The 24579-nt window shown below is 42.3% G+C and overlaps 1 protein-coding gene across 10 annotated transcripts in view; it reads left to right on the top strand.

Annotated features, from left to right (window-relative positions):
- Nucleotides 1–24579, top strand: part of LOC119029959 (transcription factor 4-like) — a 232887-nt gene that overhangs the window by 110467 nt on the left and 97841 nt on the right. For all 10 annotated transcript variants that reach the window (XM_037117220.1, XM_037117221.1, XM_037117222.1 and 7 more), the window contains 2 exons: nt 20879–21005; nt 23005–23054. In XM_037117220.1, the coding sequence (XP_036973115.1) occupies nt 20879–21005; nt 23005–23054 (177 nt within the window). The remainder of the gene's footprint in view (nt 1–20878; nt 21006–23004; nt 23055–24579) is intronic.

Below are 24579 nucleotides of genomic sequence, written 5' to 3' on the forward strand. Positions count from 1 at the left end.
AGATTTTATGTTCAAACATAATCTTCACGTAATCCATTTTTTTTTTTTTCCTCTTCTTGTTTTAATAAGACACTTTGTGTTTTGGAGATGAACGTGAGTGACGAGGGACACAGAGGTTCAGTCTAATAAGAGGAGAAGTGGCTGCCAACAGGGGCGATCAAACCAAACAAAATGATTGACGGTGGGCCAAATCCGGTTGCCCGGGGCAACTGGGCAACCGTTACTGTCGAGCCTTGTGAATGAAGAGAAGACAGAAAGTGGAGTGAAGGAAACTAAAGGGAAGCAAAAAGAAAAAAAAATAAATCCCAGTCTGGCATTTGAAGGACCCGTAGTAGTTTTTCAGACTTTAGGGCTAAAAAGACCTTCCTGCCTTTTTGGTTTTGATCTTTTTCCTTTCTGTGACGAGGACAGGATTTGGCCCTGACAGCCTCGTGAACAAAGACGAAAGCACGCACTCACACAAAGAGAGCGAACGCGCCGGTCATATTTGCCTCATGCCAAGTGTGTCAGTTGTGGTGGAATAGTCGCATGCAGATGCCCTTCCACCGGTGGCATTGATTATAGCTGTGGGCCGAGTTTGAATCTGGTCGAATTGTTCTCCGAGGCTCACTTGGTTCACTTCCTCATCCGTTTTAATCACTCATTCACCACTTTATCAGTCAGTTCATTTAATCGGTTCTGTTGATGCTCCAATTTCATTCAGTGCGTTTATTCTCTGGTTTATTCTTTAATTTAATCTCATGTTCAGTACTGTCTTTTGTGTGTTCATCAATGTGTTTTTTTTTTTTTTTGTAGGATCATAATATCCCTATCCCTTCATTCAAACACTCCACATTCTCCTACTTTTTATTCTTTATTTTTTGGGCGTCACTGCATATGTCCGATCCAGGGTGCACCCCTGCTTAGTAGCTTGTAGTAGTAGTAGTAGAAGCAGTTTGTTTAAAATTCATTGGTTTGTTTTCAATTTATTTTTCATTTATTTATTTTTTAACATTTGACTGCACTTTTATTCACTGGTTCATTCATTCACTCATTCATTAGGAGATTTGTTTGTTTATTGGTGTATTTATCCATCCAGCATATTTTGGTCCATTTGACCATTTATCAATCCATTGATTCATTAATTCACTCACTTACTGGACACACTTTGTCCATCTCATCACTCGTTCTTCTTCTCAGTCATTCAATCATTTGTTCATGTATTTACCTGTATTCTGGGTCATTTATCAGTTTTGTAAAACCGTCGGTCTACTGCCCACCCATTTATTCACTATTCAGCCTTTCACTATATTCATTTGTTCATGTAGCAGTCCATTTGCTGAATTGATTGGTCTATCATCCATCCATCCATCCATCCATCCATCCATCCATCCATCCATCCATCCATCCATCCATCCATCCATCCATCCATCGCCAACTAGCTGATCTTTTATTTATAACTACCTCTCATATCCAGCTGTGGCCTTTGTACGAGGCTACAACAAACCGTAGAGGACAAAAATATGAAATAAATCAAACATTACTGCCTCACTGGCCATTTTCCTACTGGGCTGCTGTCAAATTATCCTGTTACACAGTCTGAATGGCTCCTGATGGAAATTGTTTGGAAATGGCAGATAAATTTACATGCTGGGCTGAAGTCCAAAATCCTCTGGCTTCATCCTCGGCTGTTAGTGAAAGAAAAAAAAAAGACACTTAGAAGGGAGGATGAGCTCAAAAGCTAACAGCAGGAAGATATCCAGTGACCTCCAGTTTATTCCACAACTCCCTGACCAAACCAAATAGACTTGTACCATTGATGTGCTGGGGCAATTTAGGTTTTGGTTCCACGTCCTGGCTCCAGTTTTTGTTGTAGAGTGTTTAAGTTATGAATATACGCATCATAATGTTGTTATCGTGCTCAATCAAAACCACAAATCTGCACATTTCCTCCAGCTGAGTTCCTAAACATTTGGCTGAATATTAAGACTGAACAGCCATGTCATTTTCACTTCATTATTCAGTCTGAAACTGTGCTGATTGCTGTTTGGGAGCAGGGACGGCTAGTTTTCCTGAAACAGTCCTTTTTGTTGACATCATTCAAACACTTGTCATGTCTGCAGAAGAAATTGAGAGTTGCGATATTTGTAAGCCAATTTACAAATCTAATCTTATCCATTCTTGCTCCCACCTACAAAGCATTGAGTGGCTCAACACCTACTAGAGTCACTTATAAGATCTAAGATGCATGCACCTTTTCTAAAGTTATGGAACCAAGCAAGGTGTTGCAGGAAGTGCAATAAGGTTGCCAGGTATTTGGCAGCAAACCAGACATTTGGATAAAACTGAATTTTTTAGGTGCTACTACAAGAAATGTCACCAAAGCTATCATGGTTCATCAACTGGAAATTGTCTGTGCATTTCAAGACAATCCATTCAATAACTGACAGGGTATCAAAGTGGTGAAATGAACAACATGCCAACCTAAGAGCCATGCTGATAGCCTCAACTAGCTGTAACTGATGACATGCACTGAAATGTGGCTGAATTAGTAAGAAGCCCTGCTGTTGTGAATTAAACTTCTCTATCTCAGGAAGCAAAAGTTAAAGGTCAGATTCAAACCTACTTCTCTGAGACTGCATGATCGGTGTCTCATTCATTATAAAGTCTGATTAGGGAGTTTTGACGCACTTATTGAGAATGCTCAGTTAGCAAATTTCAATTTTCTTGTTTCCACAGTTTGGTAGAAGAAGTGGTTTGGTGTAAAAAAATGGGTTTGGAAGTTGTCCATCTCAGGAAGCCCCAACCACTGGTCATTGCCCCAGAAAATCATTTTCTGACATTACTTGAGGGGTGCCAAGATTGGGAAAGTCTTAATTGTCCTCTGGATTTCTGTAACATGCAAGTTTAGGGTTCAAATGTCAATTGTTTCCTGAGGTTTAAATGCAAGTTCATCACTGCATTTTACTTGATCAAATGTACAATTTTATCAGTCATATGTATGGAAGAGGATTAGGGCCACTGAAAAAAAAAGTCAGAATTATTACACCCCCCCAAAAAATCTTTTTTATTAATTTTTTTTTTTCCAGTGGCCCTAATCCTCTTCCGTACATATGGTCTAAGCTAAATACTGGTTTTAAAAAAAACTAACAAAGTATTCTATTTTATTTTGTCTGAGATTTTTCAGTAGACAGTTTACTGTCCCCATGCAACCTATATCATCATATCTGAATCATAGGTTTCCATTGTGAATGGTGTAAATGCCTCTGGGAGATTGAGTTTTAAGGAGTATATTTGATTGATTAAATTGTTCCATCACAGGTGCATTTTTCAAATCTGCTCATGTAAGTTGTGTTCACGCATCTTTGTGTCTGTCTTCAGTCTTTAAAATGGACAGTTGTATAGTCCCGTAGCGTCTAATGGTCCGAGGATGCTTCTGTCCAGCAGAGCAATATACCTCAGTGATTTTTTTTTTTTTTTTTTGCTTCAGTAGTAGTGATGCAGATTTTCATTTGGAACTGGCTGCTTGCATCCTGTGTAAACTGGAAAGCTGACTGAGTCTGGCTGGTGAGTCTCTCCTCGCTGTAAATGGGTGGTGGGGGCTGGGAAACGTGGCCTGCTGCCAAGGTACGAGCCCAACCCCCCAACAGCTAGCTGTGCTCCCCTAAAAACATCCAAACACTCTCCAAAAACCATCGTCTGCTGGCTGAGGGCAGCATGAATACACTTGAAACACCGGGGATGGAAAGGGACTGAGTCTGTTCAATTACATGTGACATCGCGCATGAAACGTCTTCATATTATGATTTTTCTTTGTATTTGAAAAATTTTGCGTTTTGATGTGAAGCTACATCCACACATGTATACATCTGTGTTTTGATGTAGTCGCTGTGTGCATTAGATTACTGGAAATGATTACTCTATCATCAATACCATGTATATTTTGTAGCAAGTTTACATTTTATGTCTTGTGCCTGAAACAGCAGTTTCAGTCTTTCATAGCACATGAGGATGTCTCATCCATTTTGGCTTAAAAGTTAGGTTTAAAAGATTCAATGTCAGTATCTCCTTCAGGTCCATTGAGTTGCTCATCTGGACTTTTTGATCATATCACACGATCTTCATCAACAGATGGAGTTCAGCAGCTCCCTTTTTCCCCGATGCTTCTTTAAGAGTTTCGGATCTTGTGCAGTGAGTGACACTGCACTGAGCTTCACGCTGTAATTGACATGACAGTTATTGTAAAGCTTGGTTATCACGTGTCATGAGCATTTTTACACCTGTCAGGGAAATACAGTAGTTGGCTCTTTTCTGATGCCGTGACTGTTTTCATTGGAAGAACAGCAAGAATCAGCGCCACATTGTCATCCCACCACAAAACACAAAGAGGATGGCGAGGTAAATGTTAAAGTGTACAAAGTGCCACATACACTGGACATAACTGACAATGGACTGAGGTGTTCACACTCCTACTAGTCTCAAAGTAATACTTCAGCTTGTTTTTAAACATGATCACCATCTTTTCAAACTCCAATTGCCATAATAAGTATCGGTCAATCCATGGATGTGTTGAAACTTTCCATTTGATATGTGGAAACATTACGTTAACATAGGCTAACTTTCTAATTCTATGTTGTGACCTTGCTGTGTTTCTTGTCTGGTTAGGATTTAGGCACAAAAAACACTTTGTTGGGGTCAGGAAAAGATTGTGTATTAGCTTTTCCTGGCCCTGTTGCCATAAACATGGCTGGACAATGCCATACTACTTGGCAGCCATCGGGCCGAGCAATAACTCCACCAGCATTCCCTTCTGAAAGTCAATATTACACATATTGTAGAAATGTTGATGTGACACATATAAGATGCACACATTTAACAAATTCAAGGTTTGCAGAAACGTAAAATGCCAACATTTTATTCTGGCGACTTGCTGTTTCTCCCTGCTTTAACCATATTTATTCAACAGACAGATATGAATGTCTTTAAGCAAATCTTCACCATAGAGATGGAATATTATATTAATAATTTCAGTCAACAATCATAGAATATCCAGCAGATGTGTTTATAATGTTCTGATTTAATTCCAAAGAGGATGAACCCAATACACACGGACGACTCCGTGACCTTTTCCTTTAGCGCCACCCTCGGGACACAACATGACTGTTTTTCGCTCCGCTAGTGGTAATCATCAGTATGTTGTTTGCTCTGTCCTCGTTTTATGGGGATTTCTGTGGCTGCACTGCTGCTGAGAGTATCACCTTAACTCCCATAACCGCAGCAGAAACACCCTCATGGGTAGTATAATATACAGCCACACACACACACACCCACACACACACTCATACTGTGTGGTTTCTCTGTGGTTGCCATCTAAAGTTATCTAAAGGGACATTCTGTCTACATAAGCAGAAAAACCCACATCATCTGGATGAAGGGATGGGAGAGGATGATCTTCCCCTATCACTCCCCCCCTCTCTCTCACACACACTCACACACTATCTCTCTCTCTCACACACATTACCGCTATCTTTTATTGTCCCTCTTCCTCTCTCTCACTCTTCATATCTTCTTATCTTGACGTTTGTCATCTGTTTTCCTTCCTCTCTCAATTTTCCTCTTCTCTCTCTCTTGCTCTGTCGTTCATTCAAGCCAAAGCCACCGCACGCACACACACACACACACACACACACACACACACACACACACACACACACACACACACACACACAGCCACACCAAAGCACGCCTGTCATCCAGTTATCACCTCACAGATCAGTAGGTTGGTCGTGGGCCGGCAGCTACAGCTGAGGCAGCAGCAGAGTGGATGTGAGGTTCTGGTGGAATGCAACATGAAAAAAAAGCCTTTAACCCTTCACACACACACACACACGCACACACACACACTCTCACATGCATTCACACATCAGACAGTAAAAAGTGCTGAAGGCTCGGTTTTGAAGCTAAGCGAGAAGCTTAGAAGCTGCATTTACCTATTAAAGAAGGTGCCCACACACGCACACACACTAACGCACACTTGCACACACACACACACACATGTACACACACTTTTGTATTAAGGCACATGTATGCAGATATGTAAAGTGTTCCATAACCACATGAAATATTGAAATTTAGAAATATTACCTACGTGTATGTTTATTGAGTGTGCAGTATTTATCAGATCAGTAGAGTGCTGCTAGTTGAAGCTCTCCATTCAGCAAGAGCGTCAAGACTAAAGAATGACTGGCAGCGCGAGCTGTGTAGAGTTTCCATCACCTGCTGAAACAGTAGCAGGTGTGTCATTCTCAGCCTCCTGTTCTTTCTTCATCAATGAGCTGAACTGGTCCTTTAAACACTCGGAGGGCTCTCCAAACACCTTGACCTCTGACCTCCACGCCTCTGCAGAGAGAGTGAGCCCATTACTGAACACAGCTCAGCCGTGTAGTCTCTCTACCTCTCTGTCTCCGCCTTTTCTTCATTTCTCATCTGCTCCTTTTCTTTCAGACAGAGGTAGACTGTGTTTTTGATACGTGTATGGTTGTTTCTTCATGAAGTGGCAGGGAGGATAACGCTGTTGCATGAAGCCATTTCTGCATGTTGTTGCACCGGTTTGTTGTTTGACATACCGCTCTAAAGTGGCTGCTAATGTGATGCTGCAGTAAGAAGTGGAGACAAAATCCACAGTCATTAAGGCTCCGGCAGACAGAGTCAGACAAAATAAGTCTGCACAAAGACACGGCTCCCGGTGCCTATTTTTGTTTTTCGTAGACGAGACAAGTGGGCCTCAGCATGAATCACTTGTATGAATCGATTTGTTCTTAAGTGGCATGTTTGGGTGATTTGAGACAATTTTAGGATTTGCCAATTTTGCTCGTAGTCATAGGTACAAACGCTATCCACGAGTGGTCCGGGCCTGACATATGACTCACGAACAGACAGTCTGTTTTGTTTAACTGGAGAATCAAAAAACCTTAATTATCATCATCATCATCATGACTGCCAATTTACTGAGTGTGCTTTTAGATTTTAAGATTTTATTAGCATATTTCATCACAGCAACTTCAACATTTTAATGGGAAAATTCTCTGACTGCTGCCTCTGTGTCTATCTGCAGCTCAGGTATCATCTGCTACACCGGACAGAGTAATTTCTACTACTGTAGACCTCTTATCTAACATGTCAGTGAGTGTCACATGACCACATCTCACATTAGTCTTTAAATCAAACGTTGTGTTAAATCGCTCCCTCTTTTCTGCTGTGATTGTCTCAGTGTGTATATGTGCATTTGTGTTGTGTCCAACACAACTACTGACACTGCTGAGTGTCTGCTGTCATGTCAAGTTGAATCACATCTCACTGACTCACACTTCCTCATGAACAGGTAGCACTCATCAGTCTGAAGCAAGCGATTAACAAGTTTGTAAAGTAAATCGTGGATTTTTTAAAAATGAGTTTATCTCCCTCTCTCAGTCTATCTCTGTCTTTCTGGAATGTATCAGTATAGACGCCAAGCATTACCTCGCGTGTGTGTGTGTGTGTGTGTGTGTGTGTGTGTGTGTGTGTGTGTGTGTGTGTGAATGCAGTCCTCATCCCCTCTGGAAGGCCAACAGTTCCTGTGCGTGGGAATTACAGTGGAATCTGGTTTCCAAGGGTGTGTGTGTGTGTGTGTGTGTGTTCATCATCACTTCATTCTCTCTGTCTTCTGAGCCCGTCCCCATTGGCTGTTTCCTGACCAATGGCGTAGCAACAGGAAATACGAGCCCCCAACAGCTGCTCAGAAGTCTTCAGGAAGACAAAAACAAGGGCGAGTCAGAGACCGTCAGCGTGGAGAGGAATATTAGTAAAGCTGCTCCAACCATAGTTTGCTCTGATTGGCCAGATATTTGGGTCCAACTTCATGTCAAAGTATATACATTATTAATGGAATAAAGTGTTTCCCCAGTTGTTAGTGATGCACACCTGTATGTAGTGCTGAATGACAGGCCTCTGACACAAACACTAAAACTTCGCTTGAAGATGCGATGCATGCTCCTGGTGTTGTGCTCCCGTGAATCTACTCGCAGATGACACTGCGGAATTTAGACATTAATGGCATCCTCCTCTGCTGAGCAGTACCATCAGCAAGCCTAAATCGCTTGGTGAGCCAGCCTCCGGTCCGTGAGCAGATGCACAGTGGTGCGGTTCGCTTGTATCATTTAGTAGACAGGAAGTAGTCTGCTCGGCACCGTGCATCGAGTCATAAGACTGAACCTGCGGCCGCTAAGTGGCGATAAACAAAACGAGGAGATAAAATCATCGGGAAGCGAGTCAGTTTACTGCTCCATGTCTTTGTTTTTGATTTACGTCAGATCATAGATTATTATCCACGTCGCCTCCTATAATACGCTGCCCCAGTCAGACACTTCAGTGACAAATTGAACCTCAGCACAGCTACAGTGTGAGAGGGACCAGGACATGACATCCACCATCAGGTCACCAACCTGCTGTGCTGTACACGAGACCTTTCACTGATTGTAGAGTCAAAAGTTTTTTCACACGGTGCATGAGTCAACACCACAGAGACACATTAAACTAGAATGACACGGGGTAGTCAAGCCCAATATCGGATTTAGCTTGATTGAATTAAAGGGGGCTGCTGGGCGTTGGCGGAGGTGTGCACTCTACCTCAGTGTCAGTCTGCCCTGCTTAACCGTTATGTCAGATCTGACGAGGAATCATAATCTCCGTTGCGCTGTGGAAGATTAACAGATTTTTATCAAAACCTGCATCTAAACTGTGCTCACCCATAGATGCCAGCAGCCTAAACACGCCTGATTCTTTCCATCAAGATCCCTGCATTGTTCCTTTAGATAATGAACCACAAGTGTTCAAAAGCATCCGCTCCTCCATCCGAGTCCTGTGGAAATCCACTCAGTAGTTTTTGTGTAATCCTGCTGACAGACCAACCGGCCAGCCAACCAACAAACGGACAGGGGTGACAACAGATCCTCACTGGTGGAGGTAAGAGTTACTGGGGGCATAAAAGCACTCACTCTATACTCATTGGGGGAAAAAAGCAATCAGCAGACAGTTTGATGTATTTGTATTATTTTCAGAAAACAACACCAAAAAAATGTTTTCACATGCAAGAAAAAATAGCTGTGGTATCAGCCGTGGTTGCGCCTGTTCATCTACTGTAAACAGCCATAAATCAGCCTCACAGGCCGCCATTCCAACAGACCACAAATTAAAGCAACAAAGAGCAGAGGTGTTTGTGTGTATCTATCAGTCATAAATAACTCCTCTCCCCTCCCATCCATCAGTCCATCCATCCTGTGCATCTCTGTGTGTGGTGAGATGTTCCACTCACAGCTGCTCTCCAGCTCTGAACACACACACACACACACACACACGCACACACAGTCTCTGATCCAGCTGCTCGTCGCTCTCAGGAGACTCTCAGCCATCGTTTAGTCTCATTTGCCGGCCTCACAGATCGACACTTTATTTTATTTCACTATCGATCACAAACACACTGCTGGGCTCACTTACACTGCGTGTGTGTTGATACATCAGCTCTGACAGCTGACACTTTGTGTGTGTGTGTGTGTGTGTATGGCATCCATTATATGAACATAGTGAGTGTCAGGACCACCTGTCATGACGATGACGTGATGCTGCTACAGGATTCCTTTAGTCATATTATTCCATTTATTTGATTCCAATTCACAGAAATAAGTTGCTTTGTGTAATTTTTCAAAGCTAATCAAATCAAATCAGTTAAATCAAAAACAGTTCTGGTTTTGGTACTTTGTGGTGTAACTGTGGTGAAGTCCACTCAGAATGATGCTGTCAAAGAATGACGAGTTAGGTCAAATTTCACCGTCAGTGTATACATACCAGTATATGAGTGTCATGGGAGGACACGGCTGCAAGCTGATGTTCTCATCTGAACCCCATAATCCAATAATTCTGTCTGTGAGAGCTGATGGAGCTCATCTTCCTCACTGCTGCACCACCGGGACAACTAAACTGTACAATACACGGAACAGTGTGTGGAAACACACGTCTGTTTTCATATGACTTGGACACAAAACACAGTGTGACCTTATCAAACAACAATCTTTTTTTTTTTTTTTTTTTTACTTTGTCGGGCAGTAATGCCAACGATGATAAGTCACTGTTGAATTGTGCTCCGCTCTGGGTAGAGACATCTCTCTCCCAGTGGGCTTTCCATTCACTTGTAGACTTGATGCATTTTAGACTTTTTTTTCTTTTTCATTTTCTGTTCATTTTTTTCATATTCTGACCTTTATTGAAGTTGTGAGGGCAGAACTTTATAATGGAGTATTTCCATAAAGTCACCCATTTGAGCTAAGCATCTGAAAAATGATGTGTGTATGTGTGTGTCTTACAGTGAAAAACAGAGCGTAGAGAGGACACCCGGTGGGCTTTTTGTTTTTGGGGAGAGTTACTTGGTTGTGAAAAAGGGTCAAGTGATTTGATCGACTCGTGCGCCGGTCGACTCTGTGTTTGTTTCTCGTCAGGCATCGCTGTGGAAAGCCATGTCTGTCGGTGACGTTAACCCTCTCCCCTCTCTGATGTGTCTAACATCAAACAGTATGCTGTCACACACACATACGCTCACACACACACACACAGAAACTGAGAGTGAAGTACAACAGCTGGTAACAGACACAGAACAGAACAGAGCTGTCACACCTACACTGCAGAGCTGACACACATACGCTCGTGCACCGATATACGCACACAACACTCGCACTGATGCACTAACAAGAGATGCATCCACACGCTCACACACACACACACACACAGGCGCGCGTGGGTACATAGAAGTAAACCAGCCTGGATCCACGAGATGTGGGAGAGCAGGCTGATATTTTTCATGTGTGTTTCCTTCATCAGAGCTCGGTTCTGCGGGGCTCCTCTTGATTTCTTATCTGTGACAGATGAAGCAACAACTTCCTGGCTCCCACAAGGCCTTGAACTTCCACTGAATGAGGAAGACGTGCAGCCTAGGCCTTGGACATTTCAGGGAAAATGAAAGTATGGCCTTAAAAAGAGCCGCAGCACCAAAATACTCCCGGGAGTTTCATGCACACGAAAGCTGATGTCGACACAAGTCAGACACATTTATCGAATTCCGTTCAGCTGCTTCGGTTTCTGGGCTCCTGGTATTTTTCATGCCGTCATGCTGCCGTGGCTTACTGGGACACTTGAGTAGAACAGAGCCACCGTGGACTTTATTAGAACACTTGAGCTTTTCCTGCTCGAAAATGGCAAAATTGAAAACGACTGGGAATGCTCCGATACGTTTGTCTATATCTGGTTCTCTGTACACATCGATTCAGCAAAGAACACATTTGACTGAAATGAAAACACATTTTCAAACATGCTTTTTTTTCCCTTTTTTTCTCTTTCTGTCAACTTGAAGTCTCAGCGAATAATGCACGGATCCTGCAGAGCAAAATCAGGCGTGTTGAGGTAGCTGGTATCTGTGCGTGAGTACAATTCGACGCAGATCTCGGCGAGCTTAAAATTGCGCCGAAGCAGTTCTGGCGTCCGCTGCAGCTGAAAGTGTCACCGTGAGGGCGGGCGAGAGAGAGAGCCGACGCGGTAACACTTCGGGCTGGAATCGCTGCTCCGGAATGCGGACGTCCACCGTGCGAGTTTTATTTCCTACGTCTCCTCCTGTCTGTGTTTGTTCCCGGCTACAATGACTCAAATGTATCCACAACTGCAAAGTAAAGGCAGCTGGGACCGAGGCATGATGGGAGTTATCAGTTCAAGATGGCACTGCAGGGAGGCCTATTTTTCATTCTTTTCATCTCCCTTTTCATCTCTGAGTTTATAAATCTATCTCTCCATCTATCATTCATCCACTTCCTGTCTCCTCCTTGTTTTTCCTTGGTGATCTCCCCCCCCCTCTCTTTTCCCTCCCTCCCTCCATCAGTTCTTGCCTCCTTCTGTTCTTTCCTTTCCCTCCAATATCTCTACAACAACCTCTCCCCCTGTTCCCTTCTCATTCCTTCTTCCTCTTATTCTCACCCTCCCTGCTTCTTTCTTTCCCCTCTCACTTGACTCTTTCTGTCCCTCCTACCTTTCCTTCTTTTATGCCCTTCCTTCTGTCTCCTTCCTTATGTCCACCCCCACCTCTCACCCGTCTTTTCCCCTCATGCATGTTTACCACTCTCCTTCATTCTCCCCCTTTTCCTTCACTTTTCCCATCATACCCTACTTTATTCCTAACTTCCTTGTCTCTTATGTTTTATTTGTGTCCATCTTTAAACATTCCCTTTTCCCCCCTTCTTGATTGAGCTTTTCCTTCTACCTTCCCCTCCCTCTTTCTCTCCCGACCTCTACCCCTCATTCTTTTGTTCCCTTCTCTACTTTCCTTACCTCTATACTTCTGTTCTGTTGTTTTACTTCCAGCTTTTACTCCTTTTACCACCAACTGTCTCTTCCCTTACCTATTTCCTCTTCTTCCTCCCTCCCTGTTCTCCTCCTCCTCTCCCCTCCTCTCTTATTCTCTTCTCCCGTGTTCTTTCCTCCCCTTCTTAACCTCTTTTCATTCTCCACTTACCGGTCTCTCAGTTTTGCTTTCATCTGTCCTACCTCTTCTCTGTTTCCTCCCTCTAAACTCCCGTCTCCCCTCCCTCCCTCTCCTCGTTCTAATTGCGTGCAGGAAGCTGCCAGATATTGTGAGGTGTAATGTGCTGTCTGATTCCTCTCTTAGTGTTCTTAAATGATCGCTATTTATTTGTCAAGCCAAGCGTTGAACACTAATTAAGGAGAAATGCTTTGAACTGCCTTGTGTGTGTGTGTGTGTGTGTGTGTGTGTGTGTGTGTGTGTGTGTGTGTGTGTGTGAGAGAGATTGGTGTGTTTGAGTGAAGGGTGTGTTACTGGGTGTGTTTGTGTGTGTGTGTTGGTGTAAGGAGCAGTAAGAAGATGGAGGAAGTTGTCATTGGTGAGTCGATCCTGTCGCTGTTTTGAGTGCAGATATGTGTGTGTGTGTGTGTGTGTGTGTGTGTGTGTCTGCAGGTTTTTCTTGCACTGACATTACACACACACACGCGCACACACACTAACGCACACAAACACACACACACAGCAGCTGGTGTTCTAGAGATTCCAATGTGCCGATTTGATTGGCTGTTTGCTTTTGTGCACTTGTGTTGTAACGACGATTCTGCGACTCGATTGGCTGTATCAGCCTTTAACTTTGGCAGTGTCGGGTAATCAGCTCAGTCTGTGTCTTGGATTTAATTGGCTCGCCATTAACCGCTGTCTTTGTTGACGACGTTATGCTAATTGTCTTTGTTACTTCTGACGGAATTCAACCCGTCACCTCAGCAGCAGCAGTGCCTTGCTCAAAGGCGCCAAACCCTTAATTGTACCAGTGATACATCTTCCTTACCTCCAGGTTCGTAGTAAAAGTCCTCAGTTTGTTTGGCATTTTTAATGAGTTTTTGTAGTATTTAAGTTATTGATGTAAGCGCTCCACACTGTGCAGGGATTTGTCAGACTGTGTGAGACATTTGTAAATGTCTTTGAACGGAGACGCAGAGCCGACACACTAACACTCCCCGTCAGCTGTCACTGTGAGACAGTAAACCAATAACATAAAGAAAAAAAAAGAAAACATTTCTGCATTTTTACTCCAGTTAATATCCCTTTTTAATGGCACCTTCATCCTGTCATATCCAGCAGATGGCATGGAACAAGACGATAGAAAAAAGTTTCCAGTCAGTGAAGAAGCGCACTGATAACGTTGTGTTTTAGGATCTTTTTCTAGTTTTCTTTTCTTTTTTTTTTCTTTTTTTTTTTTTTTGGTGATTAAAATTCAGCTGTCAATCAAAGGCACATTTATTTTATTGAGCCATTTGCTTTATTTCAAGTTGTCCTTCTGCACTTGTTCGACATTAATGGGCACGGCCGGATCGCTCACTGGGAAACTGAGGACACTGGGCCATGCTGGGGCTCTTTGTTTACTCTGTGAAGTGACAAGGTTTTAAGGTTTTCATTATTTAAAGAGATCCTCAGTGCCCCTCGGACATGTTGTTTTCTGTTGACCCACACCTTTTTAATGTCATCTAGCTGCAGTGTACTGGAGCGTGTGTCGGCATACCGCGTCAGGTGTGGGTACATGTAAAACAGAGCACACTCCAAACTACAACGCAACAAATTGCTGAGGTTTTAATTTCCACCAAAAAGACCCATGCGAGCATTCTTTCTTGATCTTGGAGGAAATTGTTCTGCCTCCTCTGCAGTAAAGGTTTTCGACATGAAAATACTTGAGGTGAGGGAAGGTGAGGGAAAGAAAAAAAATACCACTGACTGTTGGTAGAAAGCGGGAAATGAACCGCTGGTCAAAGTCACACTTTCTACGTCAAAATCCTCCTCACGGGGTCTCATAATGCATCTGACATGAATACTTTGTTGGTTTGTTTGATTGCATCCCCAGTAGCTTCTACCACTGCAGTTCCTGATCTTTCAGGAGTCCACACGGCCAACAAAACGTACAAATAATACATTAATGCGATCATGAAAACAATGTTTGAACAAAGCAGCCAATCTTATTATAGCATGGCAAAATCGACACAATCAATATCAACAGATGGTTCAAATGACCACATGTATGCGCACATTAAGGCATTTGAACAGGCAGCTCTTGTGCAGAGGGCCTCATTCAAGTTTCCTTCTTGTCTCTGGGACCACTGATATGACCCTGTTGATGGCACCATCAGTGAATCACTTCTGAGCTGCAGCAAAGTGATATAAACAGTATAATGTCAGACACAATGAATATGTATAGCACAATTGATTAATTAGCTGATCAGCGCACAATTAATCTACACAAACCTTCATAATGAAACCATTTATCAGGAAACAGTGTCATACAGTCTCTGTTTTCTGCCTTTAAAGTGTTTTACATCCTTGTAAAGTCTCCTTTCATCTTAAGAACTTATGGCAGGCATTTTTTTAAACTTCTTCTATCACAGTTTTAGTTATTTAATGGAGTAAATGATTAATCGTATGTGCATAAAGTCTGATGTGTGATATGTGCTTACACTGTTCTGGCTCCATGAGTCCGGTTTTATTCGCTGTCCCTGCTGGTTTTACTGTGTCTGTGCTAGCTGCCTCAGGGCCTCACTCCCTCAGGAGTGTGTGTGTGTGTGTGTGTGTGCGTGTGTGTGTGTGTATGTGCGAGTGCGTGCGGGTGTGAGAATGTGTGTGTACGTATGTATGTGTGTGTGTGTCAGCTGGAGCGAAGCTGGCATACAGGTGCGCCGCTGCCTCGCCAGCACTTCCTGGTAATTAATGACTTCTTCCTGCGTCTCTCTCTCTCTCTCCCGCTCTGTCTCTCATAGTTGGGATGAAATAAATTGATGACATCTGAGCGTTTGCATTCTCAGTCACATGAGGACAGAGGCTTGAGTGTAAGAGGAACAAATTGGGGGGGCCTTATTCTTATGAGATATGTCTTTTTATCTTTTTTTTTTATAAAGGAATAGTGCAACATTTTGGCAAAGGTTTATGTAGCTCTCTCTCTGATAACGAGACGAGAAGATGTCGCTTTTGTGTCTGTTGAGGTACGAAGCTGGAGTCAGGAGGTGGTTAGCATAGCTTAGTGTGAAGCCTTGAAAGCGGGGGTCAGGGAAAGGATAGCTAGCCTGGCTCTGTTTAAAGTTTGAGGACACACCTAAGCACTCAAAGTTCACTAATGAACACAATGTATCTCGTTTGTTTCATCATCACACAACCCTGTTTTGAAGGGGACACACACCACAGTCAGTCAGCCATCCGTCCTGCTGGTCGTCACATCTTTTCCAGTCTGTCTATCGTTTTGCCTCTGTATATTTTTCTACTCAGACTTCCAATTTTGGCTTTTGCTGTTCTCTATCTCTTTCTTCCTCAGACTTGCTCTTCTTTCTGCTTATTTTACCAGTCTCTCTCTCTCCCCCTCTCTCTCCTTCTCTCTCTCTCTCGCTCCCTGTGTCTCTCTCCCTCTCTCTGGTAATCTATCTTAGTTAATATCGTCTCCGTGAGCAGCTGGGTACCGAAGCCCAGTCAGCTCTGTGAGAAACAGACCTCTAGTCGTGTGTGTGTGTGTGTGTGTGTGTGTGTGTGTGTGTGTGTGTGTGTGTGTGTGTGTGTGTGTGTCTTGCACACAAACACACACACAGAAAGATAGAGACAGAGAGAAAACAAGATAATGTAGCGAGTGAAACAGTGGCAACAGACAGAGCGAGGAGCAGAGAACCTGATAATTATCACAACAGCGTACAGCTGCAATTATACATATTTGTTAGAAGATACATATGAATCTCTCTGTCGATCTCCGCAGAGCAGGGAGTTATGGGTAGCTGTAGCTCACGCGTGCGCCTCCCAAATCTTCGACAACATATTGCACGGGCCTGCGTGTCGAGCTGATAGGTCGGACAAATTTCCCGCTGGGAGTGATATCCAAACGATGCTGCGAGATGCTCGGTCTGCCCAGTGTAATCCGATTACCATTCCCTCATTCTGGAAATCATGAAGATCCAGCCGATGCAAAGTGCTGCCTGGCATTCTAACGCGCTGAGTCAAGATGTTGAATGTAGCGAACATTAGACCTGCTGAACATCAGCTTCTTAGCGGTGTCATTAGCTGTGAGCTTGCAGACAGATGGCATGTATTACTGCTCTTTTTGACCACGGCTGCTTCTTATTTAGTGGCACATTGTGCTGCTGCAGTTTGAACAGGGACTAATTAACTTGGTATTTAACTTGTCCTCATGTACCTCTTAGACCAGGTCCCTTAGAAAAGAACCTTGTACGCGTTTTGGTCTATTTTCAGCAGTTGGTCCGTCCAATTTCTTGTGTTTATGAGAAAGTTGAAGCGAATAATGTGAAAGGAGTTTTATGCACAAGGTGCGGTGCAGTACATTCATTTTCGTAAACGGTCACTTGCCATTTTTTGTGCGTTTGTCCCTGGCTTGGAGTTTGTAGTGGTTTCCTGTAGAGATGGGGATTTGAAGACACTAACAGGCAGTAGAAGGGGAGGAGAGTGGCAACAGGGATAGTCTGACAATGGCAGAATTTGCACAGCCTACATCTAATCAGTCAGGCACTGCATTATGGGAAATGTATCTAGTGGCTCTGGAGCTTGACCCATCCTCGGGACTAAATGTCAGGACATCCCGGCCTCTTTCTCGTTTCAGCTGTTCTTTTTACTAATCTGTCTGACGTGAGCCAGCCAACTTTACAGAACGCGAACGCTAAAGTGCCGGAATACCCCTCTAACACCTCACGCTGACTTCAGTCCCACTTTAACCCTTGACTTCCAGACTGACCAAACTGTGTGCAGGGGAAAGTGCATAGTGAATTGAAATTGACAGAGAGTGAGACAAACAGGTAAAGAGACGGGACAGAGAGACACACGGGTATTTTGTCTCCCCTCTAGTTGCCGGGGCGACCGGCCTGGCCTGGCTTGATGCTCGAGTGCGAAAAAAGAAAGAAAGAAAGAAAAAAAAAAACAAAGAAAAGGACAGAAAAGAAAGAAAAAGCGCCACAATCAATGAGACCCTTTTTGTTTTAGTGGGAACCCCCTTTTACCCTTGACGACACACACACACGGACAGAGGAACGGGATGACTGAATTGGTGTGCGATTGTGTGTGTGTGCCTTTGTGTCTGACTCCCTCTCCCTCTGTGTGTGTGTGACTGACTTTATTTAAGACAAGGGCCCTTTTGTTTTAAGCCGGAGAATGGCTCTGAGACCGAGGCTGGCCCTGTAATTGGCCTACTTAGGCCCTGTTTAGCATGAGAAAGGCCTTCCTTGGCCCGGCAGTGCCAAGCTAACTCTTGTTTTCAGCCACAGAGAGGACGAACGCGCTGATCAGAATTCAGATTAGCCTCAAAAACATCCACCACCCCCCCTCCAAACACACTTCTCCACCCTCTGCTTTAAATACACTGCACACTAATTACTTAACGAGAAAGCTTGGGGGGGAGAAAAAAAAAAAAATCTACCCTTTAACGGAGTAGTGGTGGAGTCTATTTAGAGGAGGGGGAGGAGGGTGGGGGTGTTGGCAGGTTCTTTCTCACCTCTTCCCTCCACACTAACTTTTTGTGCCACTTTAAAAAAAAAAAAAAAAAAAAATGACCCCAACCTCCATCCTTCTCCCCCTCTTTTCTTCTCGCGTCCCCCTCTCTCCGAGTCGGCCCAGACGCCACTTGTTGCTGCCGAATCATTGAACTTAATTAGCGGGACAATGTGTGAGCGGTTTGCTAAGTTTGAGCCGTAAACAGAGTCACAGTTAGAGGAGAGGGGAAAAAACGGCGGAGAGGAGAAGTTAGAGTCTGAGAGCTGTGGAGCGGTGAGATGAGCGTCTCCACGCCGAGCAGCATGAGGTCGCTCTCATGGAGGTAAATACCATCACAATCATGGTTTAATTTATCAGCAGCAGCTTGGTTTGAGGTGCCTGAGGTAGGCTATCTGTCTGTCTCTGTGTCTGTCTGTCTGTCTGTCTGTCTGTCTGTCACACACATTCAGTTTCATTCTCTTTCATTTATCTTTCCACAAAAAAAACAAAAAAAAAATATTGTAAATTAATTTTTTATTTTAATTGTAGAAGCTGGAGTGGATTTTCAAACCACAAATTGTAAATTCAACATTTCTGTTTTAATGTTGTCATACACAATGCTCACGCAGAAAATCTAATTCTAAAGTTTGATTAATTAGTTTATGTAAATATTGGCAGACCTGGACTTCCATATGTTTTCTTTTTTAGACCAGTAATACATAAAAAAAACAACAACAAAAAAAACCATTAAACTAAGAGACACACATGCCTGAACAAAAAATATGAATTTGTGCAACTTTACAATGATTGTCGACCATCAGCGTTCTTCCACAATATACAACTGTTAATGATAGTGGGGAAGAGTCCAACTTCTGCAACATAGCACCATCGCAGTGTGCCAGATTGTCATAGAATATAATCTACATGATTCAGGTACATGGACACACATTTTAGATTATTTGAGCACAACTAAGCTTCGTGTCTGCACCGCAGTTCTTTTACTGATGGAAACAGAACATTTAGGAAGAGTTACGGAGCTGCATGGAAGTGTTCGGGGTGGGATGGTGGGTGAACAAAGTCCAGGAATGTCACGCCAGAATCCAGCTTCACATCCAGTCTGGTGAGGATTAGACAACAGAAGCACTTTGGTAAAGGTTAGGAAAAGAGTGTCATTACAGTTTTATGTTATCTAAAATCAGTTTGCATTTTGCATTTTAAACATTTCATTCATTTTAGGAAGGATAATCACATTCCTTCACTATTTAACAAACTACACAAAATACAGTTGTATGGTTGCAGCACGGGCATGTCAGTGTACTGTTGCTAAATAATTCTATATGACTGTAATATTTAGCGCCAATTCAAATATGTTGTGACTTTCAAAAGGAATCAGAGTCAGTTACACTATTTACAAGACTGACGCTGTTGTTATAGTAACTCTCATTATAATGTGAAATTAGCATTATTCTCAACATTCCAGACTGTTCCATTCATATTTCAGATCAGTGTGCTGTAACTGTGCTGACATTTGAGTATCGGCAGTCTCTCAGTTGCCTCCCATGCTAATATAAAAGCTGTCTTCAACACTCCAATTCTTCCGTCATCGACTTATCAGCAATCGATATCCTGACTTTCCTTGATATTCCACCATTAGTCAGTGTATTGAATACTTACATTCCCTCCTCAACAGTCTGACAGACTCTAACATTATCAACATTCCGAAAGTGCTCCGCATCCTGATAAATATTCTGGGTTTATTCAATAGAACTGTCTTCCATATACTGCCATACTCTAGCTGAACAAGGAGCAGCTTTGCATAACATTCCTATCTGCATCGTTCCACTTATTCTCAATCAACATCAACGCTTTCTTTGCTCGCAACATTGCAACTGCTGTTCATATTTCAGATACCTTCCACATTCTCAATCAGTATTCTGACATTACCCAGCAGCACTCAGAACAACTCTCCTTAATACTCTCATTGTGTTGAAAATTCAAACAAGTAATCTGGATATTATTTTTTTTTTTATTCAATTTTTTCTCTTTCAACAACCTTTGTTTCCATTCAAAATCAATAATTATCCTCAACATTCCAGCTTTAGCTCAGCATGCTAACCGTCCGGACATTTTTAACAATTTTATTCGTTCCAGTTAGTCACAATATTTTTACTGCTATAGTAACAATCCTCAACATATCAAGTGTTATCAACAGTCCAATAGTATCTTTTATTCTAACTGTTCTAATTTGGTTTCTAATAATATGACGTTTTCAACATTCAAATTTACCTTAACACAAACATTGATGTCCAGGCTACGGCCAGTGTTTTAGATATTTCCAAAGGTGCTGTAACAACATTCTAGTTGCAGTTATTATTAAGAAACCATCATCGTACTGAATGTCCACATACTTAAAGCCACCTTTGGTTTCTCCCTTGTGATAGTAATAACTCTAAAGGTTGTCAGGTGATAATCAGTACTGTGTGTCGTGCTACCTGCTCCTGTTTGAGTAACATTTGGTGTGAGCTACAGTGCCCAGTTGTTGCAGTTATGTTATATAATTTTGACATGTTTTACTTGTCTCTAGAACTTGATCCAGCCTAGATCACCATAATATTGGTCTATCTTTGTTACCTCTGATCCCAGTATATCACACGCCTCAAACATATTTAAGACTGCCGCATTTCAACACAGTTGCCATTTCCCAGACATGTTCCTGTTCTTCTTTGTGAGGAATAGTGCGCCTTCCTGGTTCTTGAGTCACAAGGTCACATGATTAACAATCCCCCTCTCTCTCTCTCACTCTGTCTGTCTGTCCCATTGTCTCTCGACCAGTCGATACTGGGTGGCGAGTTGGGATTGGGGAGTCCTAGCGCGGCGTCGCCAACCAAGCCGGCTGGTCAGTACTACCAGCACTACAGCTCCAACCCGCGGAGGAGAACACTGCCTATGGACACCATGGGTGAGACACTGCTAACACACTCACATCATACAAACACTATGAAGGCTCAGACAGACACCGTGACATTCAGATGAACAAGGTGGCCATTCAACTGCTCTCTCAACAATGACATCAACTATGTACATTTGAGTTTGGCCTATTTATATAAAAAAAATAATGAATAAATAAATAATAATAATAATAATAATAATAATAATAATAATAATAATAATAATAATAATAATAAAACGAACACTCTGTCCTTATTTTATTAGGCTCACCAAGCTCAATCTAATAGATCTAAAACAACAGTCCTGTTATAAATCCTCCCTCATGGTTAAATGTGTTGGATTAGAGGTGTTGGTGTAACTTTATGGTCCATTGATATAAACGGGGTGGAACAAATATATGAGAAATATCTTTGATGCAACATTTTTAGAACACACTATAATTATATTGCACCATACAATACAGCTTCTGATATGCAGTGAAGCTGAAATGCCAGCCTCCATGAGGGAAGGCTCTATTGTAGGGTCGTCGTAATGGACTGCATTCAGTTTACCTCGGTGGGCCTAAAGAACTGACCACGATAAAGATGATAAAGATACGTCAGTCAAAACACATTTGTCTTCCTTAGTTTTACATTTGTTTAAGAAACCCCCATCAGCAACCCCACGTGGGGCCCCGAGTGGGTTCGGGGTCGAAATTGAAACGCTTTGAAAGTTTTCTGGGCGTTCGCTCACTTGATGGACATTTCTCTTCTAAAAGAAAAGCAGGAAAAAAAATATGTATCCAAATTTTTAGGGAAATTTTCCAGCATTAAGTGCCATTATCTGACCGACAACAATGGCCCTGTTCAGTGGTTATTTTAGGATACACACAACGTGGATTGATTGCTTTTGTTTTTCAAATTTTTTCTTGTTTTCTGACAAATTTTCTCTCTTAATTTTCTTTAGTATATACATTCTTAAAGCCCAAATCAGTTTTTCTTATTTATTTATTTTTTTTAATTTAAATTTTTTTTTTTAAATATTTGCTGATCAGTCTGGCAACCAAATTTAACATTCTAAAAGTGAAGATGATTAAATTGCACCTTGCCGTTCAGATTATGAGCCTGTGAAATTAAAACATTTGTCTTTTTTAGGTATGAATAAAAAGTACTGAGTTATCAGCAAATACAATCTCAGTATTCTCGTCTTTAGACCGAAGGGAACAAGCTGAACTAAAAGCACATCAGTCAAACTTCAATCTCCTGCCTTCATTTATGTCCCCGTACCCAAACAGAAACTTTTCTCAGTGACCTTGCTGAAACATTTTAACCTGGACTGATCCAGCCGCCGATCACAGCCGCTCTGCGCTGTCGGAAGCGCGGCTGTTCTTTTTCAGAAGGCCGAGCATTGTGAGTGTGTGCTCGTGTGTCTGTGCGGCCATCCTGTTTGTCTGCATTTGTGCGCCTCGAAAAGGGGACTTTAAGAAAAAAAAAAAAATACAGGGGAAGTCTTTTAGTGAGCAGGACAATAGTGGCCATGGTGTAGCCTTGGTTGCGTTAGCCTTGGGAGGACACAAACACACATACAACAACTCTGGGCCAATTTCCAAAATAAAAAATAAATAAATAAAAGAGCGCTCTTTCATTTTTCCATCAAAGTCTCACCTTCCCAGTTGATAGAGCGCTGCCTCGCTCTCCTTGAGAGAAACCCTGAAAAATAATATAAACGTGTCAAAAGCTGCCCTCTCTCCTTTTATCAAACCGACCAGGAAAAAAAAAAAAAAAAAATCAACCCGGTCCTTTTTGTGCTCTGCCTTTTGATTTTCTGCATCTTATTGTGTCGCGCTTGGTGCAGTGAAAGCACTCTTTGTAAATGTATCGATGCCGGTGGGAGAAGTGGCCTCGCTCTCTCCTCTCGGGCTGATCGATTAAATCCTAACAAATCAAACCAGAAGCTCCTGTTTAAAAGGAAATAAAAGTGGCCCGTTAAAACCCTCACGTATTGTTTTGTTGCCTTTCTTTCTCTTTCAGAGGTTCACACAAAAAAAGTGCGGAAGGTCCCTCCCGGCTTGCCGTCCTCAGTAAGTGATGATATGCCTTTTTTTTTTTCTTTTTTTTTGTCATTTCGATGGTATCATTGCTGCCTCGAGTGTGTGTCGCTGACGGGAAAGGGCCGCTGACGCCCCTGTATGTTTGGAATCGCCGGGCTGGTTTTGTAGCAGAAAGGAACATGAAGTTGTAGAAAAGCGGCACATGTTGCCATGTTTTGTGAATAAATCGATTACGCTGCTGTCGGAGCTGAGCCGGACACCCACAGCTGTCGGCCTTTTATTGTTGCTCTCTGGTTTTGGTCACTGGAAGAATAAATTATCTGCCTTGACTGAAAAAAGACACATATTGAGCTAAATCTAGTGGTCTAAAAGGTTTTTTTTTTTTTTTTTTCACTAGCACAAAGTGAAATTGATTTAAAGAAATTAAGATTATAGATGTGTTTGGTGTGCGATGCTCAGTTCGATCAGTGATCCGGTTGGAGTCTACCCAGCTTAAACTCTCCCCAGACGATCTGCTCGGCTGCTGGTTGGTTTATTTCTCTGGTTTGAATGGACAGGAGTTCCAGAGAGCATTATGGTGTGGGGGGGAAAAAAAGCTGCACACGTTGCCAGGTTTTGTGAATTTGAGGTGATGAAGACGACGCTGCTGATAGATAATGTTTGTAGGAATCAGCTGAAAGAGTTTTATTTCAGAGTAAAACAAATCAAACGTTAAATGAATAAAGAGCACTTGACTGAACAAAAAAATAAGATGTAGTAAAACTAAGTAAATAACCGGTCTAACTTCATGTCCCCTTATTTAGCCTTTATAATCTGTATGCAAGTATGTCATAAATCATGTATAACTCACCGCAATGTAGTTGTAAACACTTCTAAGGATATGTATCAGTGTTTATTAACAATTATAGAAAATACATTTTATATTATTGTTACTTCATTTGGGGGAGAAATGATAGTTAAACACATCTACTTAAAACTACATTATAACGTGTTATAAAGCATTTATTAAATGTTTATATGCTACTTATGAATATCGACTAGAGGGATGTAAAGTGTTGCCATTCAGATTTTTTTTATTTTATTTTATTTTTTTTTTCCATTTGCAATTATCACTGGAGTTTGATTAAATAATTAGGCCATGTTCCCAGTTGTTTATTAATTAGTAGATTAATTGATAAGGTATTGGGATTTGGGGGGATTTTTGGCATTTTTGCTTGAAACCCTCACTGGTCGTTGTGCCCGACTGCTGTTCGAAGGCTTTGAGGATTAAATGCAGCCTCCCATTTAGTCGTCCGGGGAGGAGGGAGCGCGAACATCCATCCATCAAACAGGAAAACGCAGATGAAACGATTTGACATAAAGCTAATCGCTCATTGTTCGAGCCGTTCACCGCACCAAACGCCAAATGTTTGCCAGTTACAGCTCGTCACGCGTGAGGATTCGCTGCTCCTCTCTGTTTTGTGTCGTCGTAAGCCCGACGTCTTTCGACTGACTTGGTGAAGGACGACAAACCTTTTTTTTAGACTGCACGTTTGATCGTTAACTAAAATAGCCA

The sequence above is a fragment of the Acanthopagrus latus genome, chromosome 12 (genome assembly GCF_904848185.1).
Source record: "Acanthopagrus latus isolate v.2019 chromosome 12, fAcaLat1.1, whole genome shotgun sequence".
Classification (NCBI taxonomy): domain Eukaryota; kingdom Metazoa; phylum Chordata; class Actinopteri; order Spariformes; family Sparidae; genus Acanthopagrus; species Acanthopagrus latus.